General features: G+C 39.8%; 1 protein-coding gene across 1 annotated transcript in view; it reads left to right on the top strand.

Annotated features, from left to right (window-relative positions):
* eipr1 (EARP complex and GARP complex interacting protein 1) overlaps positions 1-21868 on the top strand; it is a 49372-nt gene extending 27504 nt beyond the window's left edge. The window contains exons 6-9 of the mRNA XM_086050416.1: positions 870-1006; positions 12757-12924; positions 18030-18197; positions 19851-21868. Coding sequence (XP_085906542.1) covers positions 870-1006; positions 12757-12924; positions 18030-18197; positions 19851-20025 — 648 coding nt within the window. The 3' untranslated portion in view covers positions 20026-21868. The remainder of the gene's footprint in view (positions 1-869; positions 1007-12756; positions 12925-18029; positions 18198-19850) is intronic.
* Positions 21869-25087: the final 3219 nt, after the last annotated feature.

Raw genomic sequence — 25087 nt, 5'->3', positions numbered from 1 at the left:
TAATAGCGCGTAGACATTCAAATCGACTTCCGTCCTTATAGCGAAAGGAGGAAGTGAGTATGCCCTAAAGCAATTCAGGACATTTGTATTTTTGTGTGTGCCAAGGGTGCTCCCATCCTCCTCAAAGTGCCCCCCCCCTCCCCCAGAGCATGACAAATGTCCCATTCAACGACTTGAAAGTCAATGTTTCATCAAAAGAGCTGTGAATAAATTTTATGAAGGGCGTATTCTTGCCCAGTGCTGCTTTAATATCATTAGTTATTAATAATAATATACAATAACAGCAAAGATAATTTGGGCAAATTAGTTGTTTCAGAAGTGTGCATTCAGTTTGTAGCTCTTCACATTAATGGGTATCCAAGAAGTTGCTCTTAGTTATAAAAAGCTTGGTGACCCCTGTCCTTGAGGCTATGCAATTTGTTTAAATGGAATCCATGCAGCGTTAACATTATGAACACAGATTTATCTAGTGATTTCTGTAACGGAATGTGGAAGCGGCATGGGTCAGTGCAGGGGGAGGCCTGCTGACTGAACCGCAGATTTTTAGCCATGTAGTGCATCTTAAAATTTCTGAAACTGCTGTATATATGAACCAGAACATGTTTACACTACACTGAGCATTGGATGTGGTTTTGTAGTTGTGGTTGCAGTATGGTTTATAGAGAAAATATTCCTTACAATATAGGTTGCATCAATTACTCTATTTGGACACATCCTGGAAAACACCTAAAGAATGAGAGGAAAGGGGTTGGGGTTAGTCACATTTCTTGGAAAATTCAGTGCACTGCAATGACTGAGCTATGTAGATAGTGATACTATTCAAAATCCTGCTTAGAGATATTAATAAGGTGGGTTGTGATCCTTTGCAGGTCTCCAGCACTGCTATGCTTGAGGGAAAAGGACAGCTTAAGTTCACCTCTGGGAAGTGGAGTCCTCACCATAACTGCAGCCAACTTGCCACTGCAAGTGACACAGCCATAAGAGGCTGGGACCTTCGCACCATGTGGTGAGTTTTCTTTCAGGGCTTACCTGGTGTGATATGACAATAATAATTGTATATATATATATATATATATATATATATATATATCTTACTTGGAGTGCTAGTCATAAAATCCCACTTGTTAGAACTTTTCAACAGTGGAATTTGAAGTTGAAAGAAATCTCATAATAGTAAAGGATAGCTGCTTGCACTACATTCCCAGTAAATTGGCACATAACATGCTTAACAGTACAGATTTATTTATCTGTGAAAGAACTTGTCAAAGTTGGACACGCCGTGTCCGAAGTGTGCATTTGCAGAGCCATTGCAGCTTTCCTATTGATGTTAATTAGATACATGGCGATCAATGCGACAGCGACATTTATTTTCAACATTAAGGCGGGTGGGCAAACTGTATCTCCGTACAGTACATAGAAATGGAACACATTCATTATGCCGAATGAAAATTTTACAGGGGGTCTGGTCTCTGACTGTTGGTTCAACAAATATTGAAGCTCAATTCACAAACTTAATTCCGTAAGGGTTGGACAGCTGCTCCCCGACCGATGGTTGGTTTCACCAAACCAAACTGCGTAGGGAGGTCAACAGTATGATTTGTCTTCCGAATAGCACTATCACGTACCCTTTCACCTTTCCTGCTAGCTTTACTGAGGGCTAATTTAGAGGGTAAAATAAGAAGTATTTTCCATCCAGGTATTGTCCGTATGTGGAATTTGTGACGCACGGAGCAAACAATGTTTATGCACTGCCAGGGAATATGTCACATAATCTTTGTGGTCTTTTGACTGTTACCGAATCAAATGAGTGTGTGGACCTCCGCGCGGCACGATGAAGTGCGTTACGCGGCTGTCGAACATTAATGCTCCTGTTTGACATGGAACGTACGTATGTCTTCACATGAACCTTGTCACTTCAGGTTATCGGGAGCACATCTTGTAACCTTTAGCCTCGTGTATGTGCGCATGTGGTGTGCTTGTTTGCGTTCCTTGTGTTTGTGATTTATACGAGGATGCGTTAGGTCAGCACGTGCACGTGTGGGGGCTCTGCTCGAGGAATAATAATCACCTTGCCATCCATCACCATGATAACAGCAAAGTGCAGAGGAGATTGAGAGGGGTGGTTGGTGGAGGAGAGATAGACAAGAAGAGAATATATTTACAAGATGTGTATCGCAGCCCCTGATAGGTTGGATGGAACATGGATATCACGCTGCCTTGTAACAAATTAAAGAGTTCCTGTTCACTTCATTGTGGCTGTCCTCCCCCCGCTGTGGCTTTTGAAAGACAGTGCTGATTTGGCCCTCAGCACATCGTGAAGGGGAACGGGCGGTCTTACTGCAGGGACCTAGTGAGCAAAAAAACATTGTCTCATCTTAAAAGATCATACTGCACCACTTTTATTCAGGGGACAACTCTAGCCAGCATGAATATACAGCCTCATGTTATAGGTTGCAATCAGCACAATTTGTGGTTAAATAGTTAGTGGTGATGTAACGATTACCTCAAGCCCCGATTCGATTCGATTTTTGATTTCCAGTTCCCGATTTTCGATTCGATTCGATTTTTTAAAAATTGCTACCATGCTGGTCTCTGTGCAATTTTAGCACGCTCATTATAATTCTTCACTTGGACATTTTAACTAAGTTTTGAGTACTGTAGTGTCTTTACAGGGAACCAAGTGCACTTGTTGTAACATTGACTGCAGGACAACACTACAATTTACTGGATGTTTTTGTATTCAAAGACAGGCGCAAACTAGATTGTTCACGCAAACATATGTGGAAGCTGATCTCCTAACCGGGGGCACCCAAGACATCTGCATGCATCTGCCAAATAACCAAATTTGCCAGTTCACAATTCATTTATGACCTACCAGGACATGCAAAATACTTTGAGGAGTCAAGCAAATAGATTCATTTAGCACACCGAATGGAATTGATCAAACCAAGCGTGCTTAACGATGACTGCGGTTATTGTAGCGAGAATGAATCTTTACTGCTCCTGTAAACCAATTTTTAATGCTGGAAACAAAAATAATCATGGCATTTTTACAGCTCCTGGATGATCACAAGAAGGAGTCATGTGATCAGGAGTCATCATCGATGACGAACTCCTTTCAACCCTGAATTTCAATGCGCCGTTTGGGAGGGCTGCACGATAGTGGAAAAAATGCGATATTGTTTGAATATAGCAACATCGATGTTAAGGGCAGGCCCTTTCAGTGCAAAGTCCCCCCCAAAAAATAAAATATACATATATATATATATATATATATATATATATATATATATATATATATATATATATATATATATATATGCATACATTTACATACATAAATGGACACACATACACGTACATACACACATAAATAAACAAATAAAAGAATCAAGTTTTCACTGTTGAAATTTGGAAAAAAAGGCACATTACAGAAAGCAGATTGCGCGGATATTAAGTGCAACTGAGTTAGATATTGCATATTGTGAGGTTACTGCGAGATATATGCATATTGAAAACTGGAGTTTGTCGCATTAGCATATTTCACGTGTTACAGAGAGTGATTGTTTAGGGCTCTTAACGCAGTTGGAAAAAAGCTGTTTTTCAGTCTATTTGTCCTGGTTTTTATGGACCTGTACCGTCTGCCCGACGGGAGTAGCACAAATAGGGAGTGGCCCGGGTGGTAGGAGTCCTTCAAAATGACACTGGCTCTCCTGAGACAGAGCTGTGAAGGTCTTCTAAAGTGGGCAGCGGGCAGCCAATAACCTTCTCAGCCATTTTGGTGAACCTCTGGAGTTCCTTCCTCGTTGCCACTGTGCAGCTGGCAAACCATGCGCACGGACAGTAGGTGAGGATGCTTGTGAAAAGACACAAGCAGTCTCTGGCTGATGTTGTTCTAACTCAGGATTCTCAGGAAGTGGGGTCTTTTTTTTGTGCCTTCTTAGCCACCTGTGCAGTGTTCTTATTCCAGGTCAGCTTCTCCAGCCCTAGGGTTTGGTGCCGGCCACTCTCAGAGCAGTTTTTCGAGCTTTCCGTCCCAACTTTCAAATGCAATGTTAAGCACAATGAGACGATGCATCAAATTCCCAAGCAGTCAGGATGACTAAAATCAAATAAAACGTCACTTGTATGTGGTTGCTGGCTTACCCCAAATAATTGGTGTAATAGACTGCATTCAACCCTCCTCAGACATTATTTTAATATGCAGGCTGTCTGGATTCAAAAAGGGGTCATGTCAGACGCTGTGGTGAAATATTCACTTCAATGAACGTGCGTTGTCGTTGTTTTGGCTGGCTGAATGTGACTCACTGCCACCTTTTGTTTATAACACTGACTATGCAGCAAACCTGACATGCATCATATTTTTTTCCAGAACATGTTCTATGCAGGCCCACTAGTCAACACGGCATTCGAATTAATATTGCGTTTTTGGAATATGAGAAATCCACCCATTTTTAGCTAGCTCAGGGGGCGGCCGTTTTGTCACTTCTGTCAACTGAAAATGACATCACAGTTGCTCAGGTAACAACCAATCATGGCTCGGCTTCAGAAAAAGTTGAGCTTGTCACCCCGACCCCTGAGTTGACTAGATTTTGCTGCTTAACTCATATTCTACAAGCGCAATATTCATCAGAATGCCGTGTGGTTGACTTCCTCTTTAAACACCTTTTCTTTACTTTTCAACAAACATAAGCAGCACTGTGGCAGACATGACAGCAACCTGTAGGTGGCCGCACACTGATGATACAACGGCAAAGCATTCAGGGCCTGGAATTCACTCCGTCATAGCCAAAATTCAATCTACGGTCAATTGCACATTGTGAACTTCCAGCGCATCAATGATCTACCTGTTTCACGATGCGCATTGGTGTCTCTGACGGTAAGTACTTTGAAATGCGGTAGATCCCACATTTTAGTAAACGTTATTACTACCATTCTAGGTTTATTTCAAACCCTCCAAAGATATCCACCTTAAAGCTGTATAGAAGCCAAACTTGCAGCAAAATGATGCACGGCAGGGTGCACATTTCAAATCAGTGAAGTGCTGCAGTAAAGGCTGGCCTCCAATTGAATGACAGTAGTTCCACATGCCTGGCCCCAAGGTAAGACATTGTGCATGAGCTTTTCCTCATGTCAGTCAATCAGGACTGTCACGTTTCCGATTCCAAAATAGACAATTATGCAAAAGATCTCAGCTGTTTTTAAATATACGTTTCCATATGTTACACTTGATTTGAGAGTGGCCTTTGGAACCTTGCTGCAGTCAAATCAATTATATCTAACCTTTTCATATATTCTCAGCCCCCTTGACTCATTTCGACATATATTTAGAGACTTATATTTGTGACCTTAGGCAGACCGTAGAAGAAGAATGAACAATGACTTTAGCATTATTGAAGGCATTGCTATCTGGGGAGAGATTTGTCACACAATTATATTTGGGATTTTGTTGATCTCAAAAACACGTGAAAATCACAAACATATTTGTGGGAATCATTTTGAGATAAATCTCTCCCCTTATTGTGGATCACTTCCCACATAATGTGTTTATCACAACAGACCTGCAGACTGACTAGTGCAGCGTCTAGTCTTCCCTACATACCCAAACATATTTTTTTCAAGAATATGTTCTATGCAGGCCCGCTAGGTGAAATACTGCATTCTGATTAATATTGCGTTTGTGGAATAAGAATTAACCCACCCGTTTTCAGCCATCTCAGGGGGCGGCCATTTTGTCCCTTCTGTCGACTGAAGATGACATCAAAGTTGCTCAGGGCTCAGATAACGACCAATCACGGCTCACCTGTTTTCTGAAGCTGAGCCCTGATTGGTCGTTATCTGAGCCCTGAGCAACTTAAATGTCAACATCAGTTGACAGAAGTGACAAAATGGCCGACCCCTGAGCAAGCTAAAAACGGGTGGATTTCTCCACAAACGCAATATTTATCACAATGCCGTTTTTAGTCTAGTGGGCCTACATAGAACATATTCTTGAAAAAACATGTTTGGGTTGAATAAAATCTGTTCTGCTGAAGCTGTTCAAATGATTGTTTTTTTGGGTGCTTCTATCCATTTGTTTGCATTTTCTGTTTGTTTGTATTTTAACTCCGAATATCACAAGAGGACTTTTTTAATATAAGCACTCATCAAGTTTTAAAATGTTACAGATTGTTTGGTAACAGTGTGTGGGTTGTTGTAAGAATAAATCCATGAGCGCATTATTTCACTGTGTGAATATCAGATTAATTGCCCAAAACTGCGCATGGATCAAAAATGCAGTTTCAAAGTAATTCTCACTGGATCCCAGTAAAAAAAAAATTTAAAAAAAGAAAAGTAACATAATTGTTCAGCGCAGCAATTAATGCAAAGAAGAACACATTGGAGAAACCAAACAACCAGTGCATCTCTGTCTGGCAAAGATCTGCGGGATCATGGACACCCAATGTAGCGCTTTAGATCACACAGGACAGAGAACACAAATTGATTCAAAAGAAGCTAAAAGAATACATTCCAGTCAGGGAGCCGTGAGGCCTCATTATCGTTTGTCTTATTCCTTCTCAGGTAGCTGCATCGTGAATAGGGATGTAACGATTTACTCAAGCCCAGATTCGATTAGATTTTCAATTTTCAGTTCCTGATTTTCGATTCGATTCGATTTTTGAACAATAGCTACCATGCTTGTCTCTTTTGTGCGCTAGTGTGGTGCTGCAGCCATCCACAAACACCATCCGCAATGATGTTTGGCGCAATCATTTGATCTACACATTCAAAATGTGGTTTGCATCTAAAATGGAGAAAAAAAATTAAAGATATTACTTTTTAGCACTCTAAATTCGTTTATTCTAATGACCTAGGTATGTCATGTCTTTTGTTAGGTGTTGCCGTATAGGGCTTGTTACTGCTGACATGTCCGAGTTTGATTAATCTCGATTCAAATCGATTATTCGATGAATCTGTTTGAATCAATTTTTAGTCGATTTTTGATGAATCGTTACATCCCAATCGTGAACCCATGTGATGTGACATTAACAATCCTTCAAGATGTGTTTGTCTTATTAATCCTTTTCCATAAACCAATAGATTATTTGTACACCTATTTATCTTTCTTCCATATTATTTCTCGCCATCTGATGTGCCTCCCTCCAAACCTGCCACCCTGTCATCCTTGTCTGCCAGCCCAATCTCAAAGCCGGGCTTTAATTTCGAACAGCAATGAAATGATTGCTCTCCTCGTTCGATTTTTCTTTTCCTTCTCCCCATCCTTTCACACAGCAGTTGTCATAGAAACAGAGACTGCGCGCGCGCGCGTGTGCGTCTGTGTGACTATGACCGTCTGTTCCAGTCGATTCCCTCAGCAGAGAGATTTATCGGCTAGACTAAGCCAGTAGGCGGTTACGTGTACCAGGTATTCCTCTGGAATCTGTTCATCCAGCCACATAGCGGGAACTGTCCTGTCCTTTGGACAGGCAAAGTGAGACTGAAACGACACAAAATATCAAGACTCAGGAAAGTTTTATCACAAGTTTAAGTCCTTGAGCTAAGGGCTGCTAAATAATTAACGAATGCCAGTGTAATGTTCAATGATTTGATGGAAACACAGCGATATGAGTGTTTGCTGCTCTACTTTTTGTTTTTTTCCCGCATTTACACACCACAATATTTGTGAGTGCGTTTCTCCAGTTTTATGTTTTTTTTATTTATTTTTTTATCTGCCAGTGCCTAACAGTGTGTGTAATAGGTCCCCTGTTCCCCCATCAACCCCCATCACACACACTCAGCTTTGCTGGCTGAATGACAGTAGATTGAGTGTGTTTGGTGGCTTAGGCAGAACACAACTATAATCCCCCATACTCACGCAAACACACACTCGCACACATAAAAAAAAAAGAAAAAAAAAAGGTCCCAGGTCTCTCCACTATTAGCCGGAGCCTAGGGAGTGGATGTGTGAGCGCGTTGCTTTGTGTTCATGTGTGCGTAGTCGGGATTGCTTAGTGACACCGGAGAGGGAGAAGGCGAAACTAACCCAATTTCCTGCTCCATTTCCTTTTCACATGGCAGGCACGTCCCATTCCACGCTGGAACGGGTTAAACACTAGCCACCCTTGAGCCCGGGGTCACAGCTTTTACACAGGAGAGGGAGCCCTGTGAATAAATCATGCGCCTCAGCTTGAAAATTAAACATGAAATGGTTACTTTAAGTAAAACTGAAGTTTCGAGTCATCTCAAACGTATAAGTGCTGTTTTTTGACTGGCAGACTATTAGTATTCAAGCAAACTCAGCTGACGTTCAGTGGGTTGCTGAAGTTTAAATGTAAAGTCGGGTATAGATTTCGGCACGGTGGCGTGCGGTGGAACTAGAGCGAGCAGAAGCAAGATGTTCACAAACTGGTTTGGACTAGAGCAAAAGCACATCGTCAATCCATGCAGTAGCGCTAACGCTTTTGTCCTGGATGTTATATGGCCGAGTAGGGCTGCTCCATTATGAAAACAAGATTCATCACAATTATTTTGGTCATCATTGAAGTCACGATTATTCAAACGATTATTATTTTTTTGCTACTGAATAAGAAAATGTTTCGGCGTAAAAAATGTAACGACAAATAAGTGTATTTGAAACACTGTAATTATGTAAGGCCCTTTTGGACCAAACAAAATGTGTAAAATTAGTTATTATGATACAAAAACAGGTGCAAATGTATAATTTCCTTGTGTAAACAAACATGCATACAAATGCATATTAATAATCGTTTTTTTTTTTACAATTATGCCAATTTTGAAATTGTGGAGTGTAATAATCATAATTGTAGTTGAATTTTGATGAATTGCACAGCCCTTGATGATGTAGAAATAGCTTTTCTCATATTTCTAGTTACATATTGATTGTAGTTGAAAAAATGACTAATCGCCATCAATAATCGAAAATTTTGCGATTAATTAGTTAAAAAATTTGAATCGCTTGACAGTACTAGTTTTTATGTTTGTTGCTTTTCTGCTTGCTGCTCCATATGCCTTTTCAATTGCCCCTTGGGGGACAAATAAGGTGTTTTGAATCTAAATTGAATGCAAAGATGGATTGATAGCTTACAAAAAACATACATAGCGCTGCAACTAGCGATTATTTTAGTCATCGATTAATCTTTCGATTCTTTATTCAATCATTTAGTAATCAATTCATCTGATGATTTTTGTTTTCAATTGATTCAAGCATGAATTGCAAATCAACTTAACCATGCTGGTTTTATTGTTCAAGCGGCGAAGTCAACCCAAACATTTTTCATTTGTGGAATATGAGTTAATCCACCCGTTTTTAGCCATCTCTGGGGGTCGGCCATTTTGTCACCTCTGTCGACTGAAAATGACATCACGGTTGCTCAGGGCTTCTGTAACGACCAATCGCGGCTGACCTGTTATCTGAAGCTGAGCCGTGATTGTCCGTTACCTGAGCCCTTAGCATTTGTGATGTCATTTTCAATTTACAGAAGTGACAAAATGGCTGCCACCTAAGATGGCTAAAAAGGGGTGGATTTTGCTTCTTAACTCATATGCCGCAAAAGCAATTATTAATTAGAATGCCACGTTTCAGCTAGCGGGCCTGCATAGAACATATTCTTGAGAAAAATACGTTTGGGTTGATTTCCCCTCTTTAAGAATGCATCAAATATTCAACATATCCCGTAGAAATTCCAAGAATTTGAGCATAACGCACTTTTGGAATCTCCAAAGTGTTTTTTCCATCTATAAAACCTAAATGAGAAAGCCGAGCTTTTGACAGGGATCACTTTTTGCGCGTGCTTGATTGACAGACGTGCCGCATAGTCCGTAGCTTGAATAATGTCTATTCGCTCCACCCTCTACTTATTAGACATTTTGTCGCACAGGCACACAAAAGCTTCTAGCTGTCTTGACCTAATTGAAGCCCAGCAGTTTGCCCCGGGTCATTCTCTTATACCTCCCTTATTTTAATGAGATTTTTAATTAGCATGTTAATTGCCTAATGTGATCAGAGGGGTGACGAGCTCGCTAGCTATCTGCTGTTGGCATCCAGCTGGGCCATAACACTTGAGGCTTTCCACTCTGCTGAACATAACCCAGCCAAGCTGAGCTTTATTAGGCCAGCCTGGAGAGGAAACGCTTTTGAAGATATAAAGTTTGCTTTTTGTTGTGGTGGCTTGTTTGTTTTATTCATCCGCGCTTACGGGAGAAGTAGAGCCGCGGTGAGCATCTTCCCTTTAATTGTTGAGCTGTTGTTTAATATACTGCGGAGAAAGTCACCTAAAAACTAGGGATATGGAAAAACACATATGATAATTATCACGATATCGTGGGTAGGGTTGGCAATATATAAAAAAGCACATGAAACTGTGTAAAAGCTCACCATACTGTTGAAAAAAAAAGAGCTCATATTTAAAAAAAAAAAAAAAAAAAGATCACAATATTCTGTTTTTGTACATATTAGCAGCATTCACAAAGAAATTGGCTTAATACAATACAATACATTTTTATTTACATTTCATAACAGCTAGAGCTGTAACAAAGCACTTTACATGCAAACAATAAAAAGGCCATAATCCAACAAGTGGAATCAATAAATTAAGATAAAACACTACATAGAATAGACACCGGAAAAGAGCCGAAAATGTCAGGTCCAATCTGGAACTGCACAAGTGGAGAACAACCTTTAAACGCATTTGCTGCTATTCATTTCGTGATGTGACGACGGCGATACCGTGGCAATTTTAATATGGCGATATCGCCGGTATTGTGACATCCCTCCTAAAAACGTATCTTACACTTGCAACGAATAGAATGCTTGTTGTTAGGGAAGGCCAAATGAAGCCTCATGAAGCAATGAAGCTTTGCAGCCGATTGGTTTGCACATGTAGCAAAGCTTCGTGGTGCTTCATTTACTCCATGGCGCCATCAAAAGGTCAACAGTGGTAAGAATTCAATGGCTATTTGCTTAAGACAAAGATATGACTGTGCTTGTGTTAGTCATTTAGTATGTGGACAAAATACAACAAGTGCGAAGGATAATTTCTTCTTCATTTTTATTTAGAAATAATAGCTTTCCCGCAGTGGCCGGCTTTAGCCTTTGACACCATTTCTTTGGCTTTTTCTTTGGCCAGCTTGTCGTCCGCCGTAGCTTTCAAAGCCTAAAAAGGAACAATATAAAACAATTGGAGTTGCCACTATGGGGAAATGAGAAGAAATACTTCATGTGTTCACATACATACCTTCCTTGTGGGACGCACATAGGTAGGGTTCAAAGCTGTTACCAACTTTCTGAACCCTTCGTCCTCCACAATAGTGAAGGGATGACAGTCCTCAATGACCGCGTTGACCAAGGCTTCGTCTACATTTTTGCTCTCTTGCAATCAGAAATCAATTCTAGGTTATGTTAGTAATGCAGTATTTAAAGTGTATCTTAACATTGTCTATAACTTTCTAGTAAGAATTAGAAAAAAAATCATCATTATGCAAATCTGAAAAATTGTCCAATAAACATATGCTTAAAGACGTTTCAACAAAGTTAAGAGTTTATATTTTTATATTATTACTTTGAATCCAATATTTTCTTTTTCACTGAAAATGAATATCGGTTCCAAATATCGTCTTTCTTCACTACCAATAATCAGTATCGGCCCCGAAAAAAAACATATTGGTCTATCTCTAATCAATACTGTTCTGCCAAATACAAAGGCCAAATTTGTCATATTTTAACATGATTCAAGCGGGATTGATAATGGATGGATGGATGGAACTTTTTTTTCCTGGCGTGACAGCAGCATGCATCTGTAATATTCGGCAAAAACACATAGTAACACAATAATCGTAACCCGTTCACTCTGTCAGCTGATGATATTGTACCGGTAATTATTTGCCATCGAATATATTTCTTTCAGCGGACAGTGAGAAAGCCATATTTCAAATGTTACATTTCAGCAGTACGGTAGACATGAACACGGAAAAGGATGTCACGAAATAAAGTGTTTGGCGGTGTCAATTTTGACCAAAAAGATGGAAGCAGACACTATGCGAAGCTTCCCCGTTCCATTGTCATGTCATTATATTAACTTCAACTAGCGGGAAGTCAAGGCTGTGGAATTGCCTTTATAATAAACCAACACCGGATGTCAGCTTCTTTATTGAGCCTGGCCTTGGCCGACAGACTCACACTTGGGAATGTCTGGACAGTGTGAATCATTCTCTCTCTGTTGTTATTCTTCTTTTAAATCCACTACTTTCCCGCCCTCTTTTCTCCATATCATTTTCAAAATCCCTCATCACAGCTATTCCCTCTTATTTCTCTATACTTCGATTAATCGAACAATCGATTTGAATCTGGACGAATCGAACTCGGCCATCTCAGCACTCACAAGGCCCATACAGCAACACCTAATATAAGACATAACATACCTAGGTCATTAGAATATACACATTTAGAGTGCTAAAAAATGATTTTCTTTTACTTTATTTTTTTTTCCATTCCAAATGCATACTACATTTTGAATGTGTACATCAAATTATGCGCTTGCGCCAAACAGCATTGCGCATTGCATTTGTGGATGCTAGCGCACAGAGACAATCATGGTAGCAATTTTTAAAAAATCGAATCGAATCGAAAATCGGGAACCGAAAATCGAATCGGGGCTCGAGAGAATCGTTAATTTCAAATGTCACTTTCCCCAAACTTCTCCCATTTTTTTTTTGGGAAAACCTTCCTCAAATTTGTGTCTCTTTCTGTCTCCCCCTCAGTCAGATTTATTGTATCGACAACGCTCATGGACAGCTGGTGCGTGACCTTGACTTCAACCCAAACAGGCAGTATTATTTGGCCAGCTGTGGAGACGACTGCAAGGTTAAGTTCTGGGATGTCCGCAACATCCAGGAGTCCATCAAAACCCTGGAGGAGCACTCACATTGGTGGGTATACTGTGTGTGCTCAAGCATGCACGCACGCGTGTCTGTTTCGGGGTGTGTGTGCGCGGCTGAGTGTCTGAAGGCTTTTGTCCTTGAACTATGTAATGTCACAGTGTGTCCCTGAGAGTTACAGTGGCTCGCTCTCTCCCCTCAACTCCACATTTTTGCACGCCCAACAATGTTGATGGTAGGGCTGTTCGATTGTGACAAAAATATTAATCGCGATTATTTTGGTACTAATTGAAATTACGATTATTCAAACGCTCATTTATTTTCTGCTGCAAAACAAGAACATGTTTAAACGTAAAAAATATAAAGACAAATACATTTCTTTGAAACACTAGAATTGTGTAAGTTGATAAAACAAAATAGATACAATTTGTCATTGTAATTTTTTTAATAATTATTATTAAAATGATAAATTATTATCATTACATTTATAAATTGTATAATTTCCTTGTGTGTAAACAAACAGTACATTGGATTTACTGCAAATGCATATTAATAATCGTTTTTTTACGATTATGCCAGTTTTGTTATCGTGGAGTGTAGCAATCGTAAATTGTAATGAATTTCGATTAATTGCTCGGCCCTAGTTGATGGACAATCCTAGTACTATTAAGCTCTGAAAAGCCAATATAATCAGATGTAGAGCATTTTATGATGTCCTTTTAATGATTTTGCCATTTTGGGACACAATAGATGTTTACAGTTCATGAGCATGATTGTTTAAAACTATCACGTGCGTTTTTAAGTGTTGGTGTGGCAATAATCATTTTCAGAAGGGAAAAAAAAAACATTCTTTACCCATGGCTGTTTCGCTAAATGTCCTATCAAAAAGTTGTTCTGCAGTCAAATTGAATTCCATATCCACTGGCTCTAAACATAATAATTACTGCTTACACTGCGAATTAATTACCAATTAAATTAAAAGTATTAATTAACAAATTAATTACTGCTTACACTTATCAATAAGTTACCGTATTAGTAATGTATTTACAGGTGTAGCTCACACAAAAGGACAAGTGTTGAAGATGGCACAATGAAAGCAATTCTATATAATTGGACTGAACAAAAATGCATTGTATTGTATGTATCGAAAACCGTTTCGAATCGTCTTTTGTGGAGACATGCACACTCCTGACAACTATTTACATGTTTGAATTGTTTTGGTTTTTTTTTTGCGTATTTCTGGAGAACGCAGCAACTATACTGAAGACAATGAAAACTCCTCTGCACCACTGTTGATTGGTGTCTTATTTTATTAATGGCTTTATCTCCTAAATAATTGAATGCCCTAAGTACTTCTGGTGCAATAAAATGTAGTTATACGCTAATTACATTTTAAATAGGCAGTTACTCCTTTTGACAGCAAAGGTTTAACCGTTGTCGGCCCAGTGCGCCTCAGTTCTGTTTCAGCCTCGCCTCTCCTCTGCTCTGTGAACCTGCAGGCACTGCCAAGAGCTGAACACAGTGTACTGCAGCAGTGTGAAAATGTGTGTGTGTGTGCGAGGGAGAGTGAGAATGGGAGAGAGAGAGAGAGAGAGAGAGAGAGACACTCTCCTGTGTAAGATTAAAAGATGTGTGCGTGTCTGGAGCTAAAAACCAGGCTCCTCCTGCAGCACACAACTCCAACCTGATTAAGGCATATGCTCAAACACACACACACATGGACGTCGCATTTTCTCAGAAGGAAGATATACTTGGCTAACATCCTATAGATGCAGATTGCCGCAGATTTGATCTACTTCTCATAGGTGGTAGACATCATTTGCATGCGTCTACGTGCGCTCCACCACCCAATATCGGAACGTTTTGTATTAAGTCTGTCATTGTGTACTGTATGTGTAAATATCCGTATACACTAGGGATGTAGCGATTCATCGAAAATCCATTCGAACCAATTAATCGATTAATCGAGACGAATCGAACTCAGGCATCTCAGCACTCACGAGCCCTTTACAGCAACACCTAACAAAAGACAGAACATACCTAGGTCATTAGGATATACGAATTTAGAGTGCTAAAAAAAATGATGAGTTTAGACAAACACGGTAGCGATTTAAAAAAAAATAAAAATCTAATCAAAAATCTGGAACTGAAAATCGATTTTTTTAAAAATGGAATCGAATCAAAAATCGATTTTTAAAAAGTGGAATCAAACCGAACATCGGCAACTGCAAATCGAATCGAATGAGGGATTGAGTGAATCGTTACATCCCTAGTATGGACGTATGGCTGTTTGCACAAATGTGATATACCTGCATTGCTTGTGCATTGGCATTTAATGAGCACAAGCAGGAGAGGGCGTCAGAGTTTCTAAGGGTATCACCTGGGTAGCTTATTAGAGACGTGTGAGGAATAGCATGGCCATAGCTGATTTTCTGTCGGCGGCATGGATATCCCTCAATCTTTCCCTGAGAGGGGACGGGGGCTGCACTTTGAGCCGTGCCCCGGCTGACGGAGATGGAGGGAGTGAGAGACAAAAGCACAGAGAAAGGCAGGAAGAGATTCAAAAGCAGCAGAGGAGGGAAAAGCACTCAAACCGAGCGATAGAAAGATTTGAATGAGCTCGCGTCAATGTAACACAAATAATTGGATTACGAGACATCACGGGAAACATCAGGAAAAGACCATTTATGATAATGAGCTCCATGCGGGAGCTCAACGGCAAGGTAGCAAAAGTTCTTTTTCGGCCACACACTGGGATGGACGTACTGTATTTTCTGCTCTGAGATTTTTCGACATGATTTTACGCGTGCACGATCTGGAACATGTCAAGTTTGGACAGCGCTGCCAAGGTCCTCTTGTAATTTCAAGCATGCACTATGCTGCTCGGCTTATTTTAAATGCACTCCTTGATTACGTTTGACATTGCAGAGTATAGTTGGGTTCGCGCATTTTGACTTAACTAAATCGACACAAGCAGATCAGCGTGCTTATTGTGGATGGCCTTCACACCCGTTTAAAATACGATTTTTAAAGCATACATGAACAAAATACAACTGGCACAGTTGCTTACGAGTATTCTTTTTTTTTTAGATTTTTGCATTTAGATTTGATCAATCATATAGCATGCCCAATGTCGTTTATCAAATCTGGGATCAATTGCGATATCTTTGTACACCGCCTCTGAAAGGCAGGCGCAAACATCAGGACGAGGAGACGCTGAGGAGAATTGACCTTTCCCCTCGTGAACATTTGTGTAACGCCATGAACAAAGAGTTTTGCAACAAAAGGATTTGTAATGATGACAGTCAAATCTATTGTACATTTATGTTTTTTCTGGTTTGTTGTGGCACTAGCAAAACACTGATAAGACAGAATTGTAGTTGTACAGTCAAAATTATTAGTTCATTTTATTGTTAAGCTACATAATGCAGAAATAAATAAATAAAATATTAAAATAAAAACATCTTTTGGTTATGAAACAAAGCAGAAAAGATTTGACAAAATCAAATCGAAATCGGGGACTGACAATTGAATCGAATCGGAGCTGAATGAAAATGATTTTTTTTATATTCAGAATTGTGATAGGTCAACATACTCACATGTACTGCAATAAAATGCTTTTAGACACAAATGCATGTTGTAGGGGAAGTCAAGCAAAAAAAACAAAAATCTTAACAAAAGTATGTTCCATGCGCCCCCACTAGTCTATACACGGTTCTGATTGATATTGCATTTGTGGAATAGGAATTCGGCAGAAAAAGTCAACCGTTCTTATGCATCTCAGGGGGCGACCATTTTGCCTCGCACTGCTACTTGATGTTGACTGATATTCACGTCACAACTGCCCCCAGGCTCACACCGCAAACGTCATGTGACCAAATCCGGAAAACAGGTGATCCGTGATGGTCGTTACGTAGAACATAATTTATAAAGAACATTTTGGAGTTGACTTCCCTTTAATACATGTTTTTTTATTTTATTTTATTGTCTTGGCATAAACCATATCTACACATACGGACAAAAACAAAAAAGAGAAAAATATTTGTGTGAGTATAAATATCTCGACCAATTTTAGCACTACACAAAATTTCAACATAATTTTTCGCACCTTTTTCTTGTTTTAATGCACAACATTATCTTTAAAGTTAAAATAAGATTACCATAATGCCTTAAAAGGCTGGTTATGGGTTCATAACAATAATCAAATAGGCTAAGAGGTAGGGATATAACGATTAATCGAAAATCAATTAAAAATCAATTCAAACCGATTAATCGAATAATCTATTTGAATTGAGACAAATTAAAATCGGACATCTCAGCACTCACAAGCCCTGTACACAGGGGCGGAGCCAGATCGTGGCTAATGGGTGGGCCTTGAAAATCAGGGTGGGCCTCAATAGTTCTCTCACTTCGCACATCCTCCTGTCCCGACACATCGTATATTCAAATAAAATGACGAACTGAATAATATGAAGTTCAGATCTTCCTTAGAAAACCACAAATATGTCATTCTTAATAAAATTTAAAAAAACACAATGAAACACATTTAAAAAAATAATTTAATATTTTATTTAAAAATGTACGAAAGGTGTAAAAATATATATTTTGTCATGAATCTCACTGGGTGGGCAGTCTGTCAATCTGGGTGGGCCTGTGCACACCCAGGCCCACCCATGGCTCCGCCCCTGCCTGTAGAGCAACACCTAACAAAAGACATAACGTACCTAAGTCATTAGAATATACTAATTTAGAGTGCTAAAAAATAATCTTTCTTTTTTTTGTCCATTCCAGATGCAAACCACATTTTGAATGTGTAGATCAAATCATCATTGCATACTGCGTTTGTGGATGGCTGCATCACCACACTCGCGCACAGAGACAAGCACGGTTGAGATGTTTTTTAAAAAATCGAATCGAATCAAAAATCGGGAACCGTAAATCGAAAATTGAATCCAATTTGGGCTTGAGTGAATCGTTACATCCCTAGTAAGAGGTGTACAAATATCTACCCAGGTCGTCCTATTGAGTATGATCTGCTGTCCCAACACTTTTGTCTTATCATTGTCGCACTTTTTTGGTGGTTATTCCTGATGCTGATTTTTTAGTTTTTTTTGTTGTTTTTTTGTGAAATGCTGAATACTCATGTTTGGTCATAGGGTGTGGAGCGTCCGCTATAACCACAGCCACGACCAGCTGGTGTTGACAGCCAGCAGTGACAGCCGCCTCATCCTCTCCAACATGGTTTCCATCTCCTCAGAGCCATTTGGCCATTTGGTGGATGATGAGGATCTCAGCGAGGGGGAGGACAACCACCAGGAGGATAAGTAAGAGCAACGTGTCACTCAAAAGATGTTTTTATCGCAATTCATGAGAAATTAAACGGGCAGGGTCAAACGGTCACATGTATGCATGCATGCTCTTAGCTCCTAAACATCAGGAATACTGCTCTTGCGGACCTACCGCCGGATTTTTTTTAGCACCAACTCTCCATCTGGTCCGTTTTTTTGGGCCAAAAAAGGGAGACGCGGTAGAAGGGGGAAGCATCTGGTGCGACTCCGTAGACGGGGGACGCAAATCTCCTCACCGGGGATTTTCCACACAATTGCACGCTCACTCAGCAACAAGATGGACAAGGTGGCGCTCGTGATGAAGAGAAACGGGACTTTTCCTCATCGTTTGTGCTTCACGAAGACATGGCTTTGTGAGCAAAAGTGTTTGAAATGATTGATCTCGGTCGCATTGTTTTAAACCCGACCTTTGAACCCGGCCTTTGAACGGGCGGGCGCAGCTGTTTTATATCCACTGTAACTCCTTTAAACCGCCTTGGAACTCTTTAGTTTGATTGCGCTGAACCAGTGAAGCAGCAAGGCAAGCAAAGGCCTGTCCTTGATGTAATTAATTATCCGTTTCATTGTTTGTGATATTATATGAACGGGATTGTGATTCCCCACAATAATCGCAAAGAAATGGAAAGGGGTGCGGCAACATGTGTCATGCATTACAATTAACCCGAGCTGGGCATTTTACAAAAATTTCCCAGTCCGTTTATCGCCATTGTTTATTGGTACCCTTCCGCCGTCCGTCTATTCGACTTTTTGTCCGGCCGGAACAAATTGTAATCTCCTGTAGGCCGGTCCGCCTATCATTTTAAACGGGCTTCTGTTTGCGTTTCCGTCTATAAGACTCCACCCACCCTTCATTTTTGAAACCCTCTCATTCTCGAATTAATGCCATTCCCCCTGGCAGTTTTACCTGAACGAAAGGTACACCAAAGTAAATTTGATGCTGTACTTGAACCATTTGAAGTATCGGCATAGTTTTGGTCTCTTTTTCAAGATAACATTTTAAATTTTTCTCCTCAACTGTCAGAATATGTTTAAGTGCTACTGGCACCGAATTATGGAAGTTTAAATACATAAAAGAATGCCGAGCCACGGACGACCCACGGCCTTCTATGTATTCAAACTTCCATAATTCAGTGCCAGCAGCACTTCAAACGATTCTGACAGGCGAGGAGAAAAATTCAAAGTGTTATCTTGAAAAAGAGAGCAAAACGATGCCGATACTCCAAATGGTTCAAGTACTGTATCAAATTCACTTTGGTGCACCTTTCGTTCAGGTAAAACTGCCAGGTGGAATGGCAAAGGGCTACGTATTGGTAATAGTTTAGTAGTACTTCTGAGTAAAAATGAGGAATTAGTTGTTTGCGAATCTGCCTGGAGAGGCTTGAATCCAAATTTGAAGGATGGTACGCGTCATCCTAAATGTGACACCTTGTCAATGTACGCACACATGCGATGAAAATGAATTTGAAATCCCTTCGGTTGCAGCTGGCTGTCATGATTCGCAAGGAGCTAAAATCATTTATAGCATTATGAAAGGAGTTTTATTTGCAGGACTGCACATGACAGTTTTGTGTTAGGCAGGACGGTTTTTTTTTTCCCATTTTTCATGTGTAACGTGTGCTCGTGTTTCAGGGGCAAGGAGCCTCTGAAAGACAGTGTGGTGTCCACCTACGAGGAGCACGAAGACAGCGTATACGCAGCTGAGTGGTCATCGGCCGATCCGTGGCTCTTCGCCTCGCTGAGCTACGACGGCCGCCTCGTCATCAACAGGGTCCCCCGTACCCTCAAATACCAGATCCTGTTGTGAGGGGGCAATAATGTACATGAGATAAAGAGGGCGCGGCTACCGAAAACTGCTCTCAAAGACAAACTACAGCACATAATAATGTTGCAAAAACTGTAATTAATGTAAAGTAGGCGTTCTGTGACTTAATACTGTAAATGAAACATTCCCGGTTTAGAGGTTTTTTTTTTGTTTTGTTTTTTCCCCATTGTTTCTTCAGTGTGCTCCTTTTCATGTCAAAGCAGTTTTATTCACATCGGCGCAATGGTTGTCATCCAATCATATTGTGCATCTGCATCATATTTGTCCTTCTGCTGTAACAATCCAGTCAGATAAATATTGTAAATAATCAGATATTATAATTTCTCTCGAAATGAGCTGTAAGACGCTGTAACTGAGCATGGACTTGAATGTTCAGTTAATGAATCAAGTTAATACATTAAGCATATTGTTGCTATTCAATAACAACATTATCATGAAGGTAAATCAATGTTTTGCATTTTTTTGCTCACTGTATTTTCCGGACTATACGTCGCTCCGGAGTACCAGCCATAAAATGCGCAATAAAGAAGAAAAAAACATATATGTCGCACTGGAGTATAAGTCGCATTTTGGGAGGAAATGTATTTGATCAAATCCAACACCAAAAACAGACATGTCATTTAAAATTGAAATGACGAACAATTTTATATAAAAATGGAATAGAGGCAACGACAGGCTGAACGGTATGCTTACGTTACATTATACAATGCCCCCCCAACCCCTCTCGGAAGCCAAGTTGTCTCTGTCGCCAAACGCAAATAAATGTGTCCATATAAATCAAATTAATGAAATTGTGCGCTTGGTGCACATCATTTCCACCGAGCTACGATGGTAACGTTTAGCTAATATCCACACAATGTAGCATTACAAGACGTTACGTTAAGATAACTTTAAACTCACCAAAACGGTCGTAGATCGATTAAATAAGTCTTTTATTTATCGCCGACCATGTAGAATGTTTCCAAGTCTCCAAAAGTATTTTTGTATTCGGTCGTAATTATATCTCTTTTCGTCTCCTCCGCTCTCCTCTACGTGCGTGTGTGTGGCTGGCTGATGATGCAAGACCACGGCCAGACACGGCGCCTTAAAGCAACAGTGCACTATTTTGTATAGATGGATTGCTAGACAGTCAAATTGTCTTTTTGTCATACTGTTTTAATTACTTATTTAACAAAATATTAAATTTTAAACGTTTAAATTATTCATGCATTTTAATAGCTTTTAAGATTTATTTTTATGTTTCTTAATGTAGGTTAAAATAACATGTGAAATGATATACAGGTAATAATGTGTTAATAATTTCACACATAAGTCGCTCCAGAGCCAAACTATGAAAAAAACCTTGACTTATAGTCCGGAAAATACGGTACATGGTTTTCAATTCAAAGCAGACTTGGAGTAGGGTATATGTCAGCATGGCTGCCCACAAAATGGCTTTCTATGAGGCGCGGATAATTTGGTAAACGTCTGTCCTAGTTGGCGAACGTCGGATTGGTCTATCGAGGCATTTACACCATTTTTAAAGCACTTTTAAAAGCGGCATAAGTTAAAGACTAATGGCCTTTTTTTTCTTTTGACCTGAATGTCAGACATTACATTGCACGCTCTTCTCTATTCCACAAACGAATCAAATAGGAGCGCTTTGTTGCAAATCTATCACCCAGTGGTGACTCTCATTAAAACCACAATGCAATAAAATCATTAATTAGTCATTTATCTACACAGTGTTGACAGAACCTGTAGACAAATAAGTATGCTCACATTTTTGTTCAAAAGTATAAATCCCCATGAAGTGGATTAAAGGACTTGTGTTTGGACAATAGAAGATGCTGTGACATGATTTCATCTTACAATTGATCTTGAAGGGAAATTCCAACATTTTGGAGCCAATGAGTGTTAAAAATAACAGCTATAGCCCATGCAATTAAATTCAACACGAGTATTACTTTAGTAATCAAACGACATTTGGGAAAGTGCTTGTGTCAGTTCACACCACACGTTATATTGGAATCTGGAGGAAAAGTAAATTTTACATTGCTTGGAAGAGGGAAGTCTGGGCTTCCCCGCTGAAGCTGCTGCCTCCGCGACCCGACCTCGGATAAGCGGTAGACGATGGACGGATGGACGGATGGATGGAAAATTTTATTCATTGCAGTTGTTCAATCCCCTCCAAAATGGTGAAACTCATACAGTGTTTTATTTATTTTAATAATTCAGGATTTTTTCTTTTTTTTTCTGTTGCTCAACTGTGCCATTTTTTTTTTTTTTTTTTTGCGGAGCCATAGTATAACAACTCCAAATTGACCTTCTCAAGAAATAGGAATGCACATTACATAAGCGATAAATCAAAATGATGTTGGATGTAGACATTAGTTCGAGATCAAACAGGAATGTGCCTCTATGCGCGCTTAAAAATAACACAATTTTGGGTCAAGATTGGAGAGATCCACTAATTGGGTCAATTTGACCCACCTTCTTGCATTGTTTTGTATAAAACAGTACAATTTTGCAGTTGTTTTGTACAAAAATACCCATTTTTGTGGGGTTTTTTTGGGCAAAAACAACCCAGAATGTTGGGTCAAATTGACCCAAGTAGTGGATCGGATCAGTTTTGACCCAAAATTGATATTTTTAACCCAGCTGTTTTTTGAGTGTGATGAGACAAAGGATGTTCTCAAGAAAGATCTCCTCCCAAACATTGATCAGGGCATCGCTCAATCCCTGAAAAGTCTGCGGGGCGATGTTGCAGCCTTGGAATGGAACAAGACATGATGTCCCAGAGGTGCTCGATTGGATTCAGGGATAGGATTGTGGCAGTGCTTCTCCTGTTCCTCCTTGCACAAAAAAACAGATAGCGGCCCCGCTGATGGATTGTTGTCCTTGGCCCCGCTACGTCTTTTCGTATACTGGCCGAGTATCTCCTCCAGAATACTGTGCTGGGAAACACAGCAAACCTTCTTGCCCCACGGGTGCATCGATGTGGAATCCTTGTTGAGCCTTGTTGTTAATTCACAATTAGTGATGCTTTATAGATGGACAGTTTGAAATCCCACAAGTGTGACTGACTTGGACTTCAACTCTAATGATTTTACCCGCCTTTATTTTTTTTTGAGTACGTAGTCCTAATTCATATTATTTCCATGACTTTTGGGGATAGGAATAAGGATAAATGCAGGTGGTGGTTTATTATTGTTTGCAAAAAAAAGCTTCCTCTTTAAAGTTTGTATACCTGTTAAAACTCACACCACCTCTGCCTTCTCTATTCATACTGTGTAGTGTTTGCTGACATGTAGTCCGCAGGCTCCTTTACAAAGCAAAGTGAACTGGCCAATAACTAACCCTAACCGCTAACCCTGAATAGTATGTCTTTTATACATGCATTTCAGCATGAAATATTTTAAGATACTTGATTTACATCAGTTTGATTAACAAAAATATGTTGTGCCTATTAAAAACGGCACATCTGGTTAAGAAGTTATTATGTGGCCCCCTGGTAGTGCTGATGAAAAATTGTGGCCCTCTCCGTCATTGAAATTGCCCAGACCTTGTGGACTGTGGCAGATGTCATCAATGAGCTAATTAATCACAGCTTAACTCTGTATCACACATTCCCAATCACACTTGTTCCCAAGAAGGCTTTTTTTTAACCATTAGGTTAAACCATATGTGCTGTTATAATGAGATCCAATTCAAGTGCTGGACTGCAGTGCCCCGATTTGTTTCTAAGTAAAGATGCAATGTGCCCAATGATGTGGCTTTTGCATGTGAAGCGAATTAAGCCATCAGAGAATCTGCTCAAAAACACAAAGTAAATGTTGCCTTACAGCCGCTTACGAAGAGCTGGGAGAAGGTTGAACCAAAGCAAGCAAAGTTGAGCTCCACAGTTAACTCATTCACTGCCGGACATTTTCAAACCCCTTTTACCATAACGTTTGAAAAATTTGATAAAAATATAAACAAATTCCTAAAAATATAAACAAATTCCTGGTTTTGAATGGTTGGACTGTGAAAAGACAAGTAAATCCGTCAATGGCAGTGAATTAGTTAATCACTTATTCTCATTTACCTGGCTGGAAACTAGCAAGGCACACACCTTCCCCAAATGATCCCCGGTTGCTGAAAATCCTCCTCCAGTGTGTGTCGTGAATGATGTGTGCTTAGTGCTTACATGTCACTCCTGTAATGTGTTAAATAGAGTCAAATTTTGTTTTTGTGCACTTTCGGGGTTGTACAGACTAGGCGACTTTACTGCTCCGCAATGAGGTTTAGAGCTTTATGTTATTACACTGGAAACAAATGTTTTGTTGAATTTCCATCCATCCATCCATTATCTATACCGCTTCTCCTCACAAGGGTCGCGGGCGTGCTGGAGCCAACCCAGCCGTCTTCGGGCAGTAGGCGGGGGACACCCTGAATTGGTTGCCAGCCAATCGCACGGCACACAGAGACAAATAAACATTCACACTCACAGTCACACCTGGGGACAATTTAGAATGTCCAATTAACCTACCATGCATGTTTTTGGAATGTGGGAGGAAACCAGAGTATACGGAGAAAACCCACGCAGGCACGGGGAGAACAGGCAAACTCCACACAGGAAGGCCGGGGCCAGATACGAACCGAAGATATTTGCACGGTGACGGACGTGCTAACCAGCCGACCACTGTGTTGAATTTACTCAACTTTATTTTGTCAAGTGGGTGCACAAAATAAAACCATCTGGATCCACTTTTTTTTTTCAATAGATATGTGTTATAATTATATATGTATTATAGTACTTGTATTACATGTACTTTTACTACATGTATTTTGTACATATTAAATAAAAGTCTCGGAAAATAAATCAAAACAGATTTTTTTTTACACTTTGTTCATTAATTTGATTACATTGTGCCAGTTGTTGAATTGTGATTCACTATTTTAGTATCCTGATACCAGCTGCTACTATGCAACTATTTACCATGCAGTCCCTTCCAAAAGTGTTGGAACTGCAATGTCAATTCCTTTCTTTTTGTTATACTAAAGACATATATACAAAGATGAA

The sequence above is a fragment of the Filicampus tigris genome, chromosome 13, assembly GCF_054856515.1.
Source record: "Filicampus tigris isolate MCC_2025a chromosome 13, RoL_Ftig_1.0, whole genome shotgun sequence".
NCBI classification, from domain to species: Eukaryota; Metazoa; Chordata; class Actinopteri; order Syngnathiformes; family Syngnathidae; genus Filicampus; species Filicampus tigris.
The sequence above is the reverse complement of the archived record's forward strand: the minus strand, read 5'-3'. Positions and strand labels throughout refer to the sequence as shown.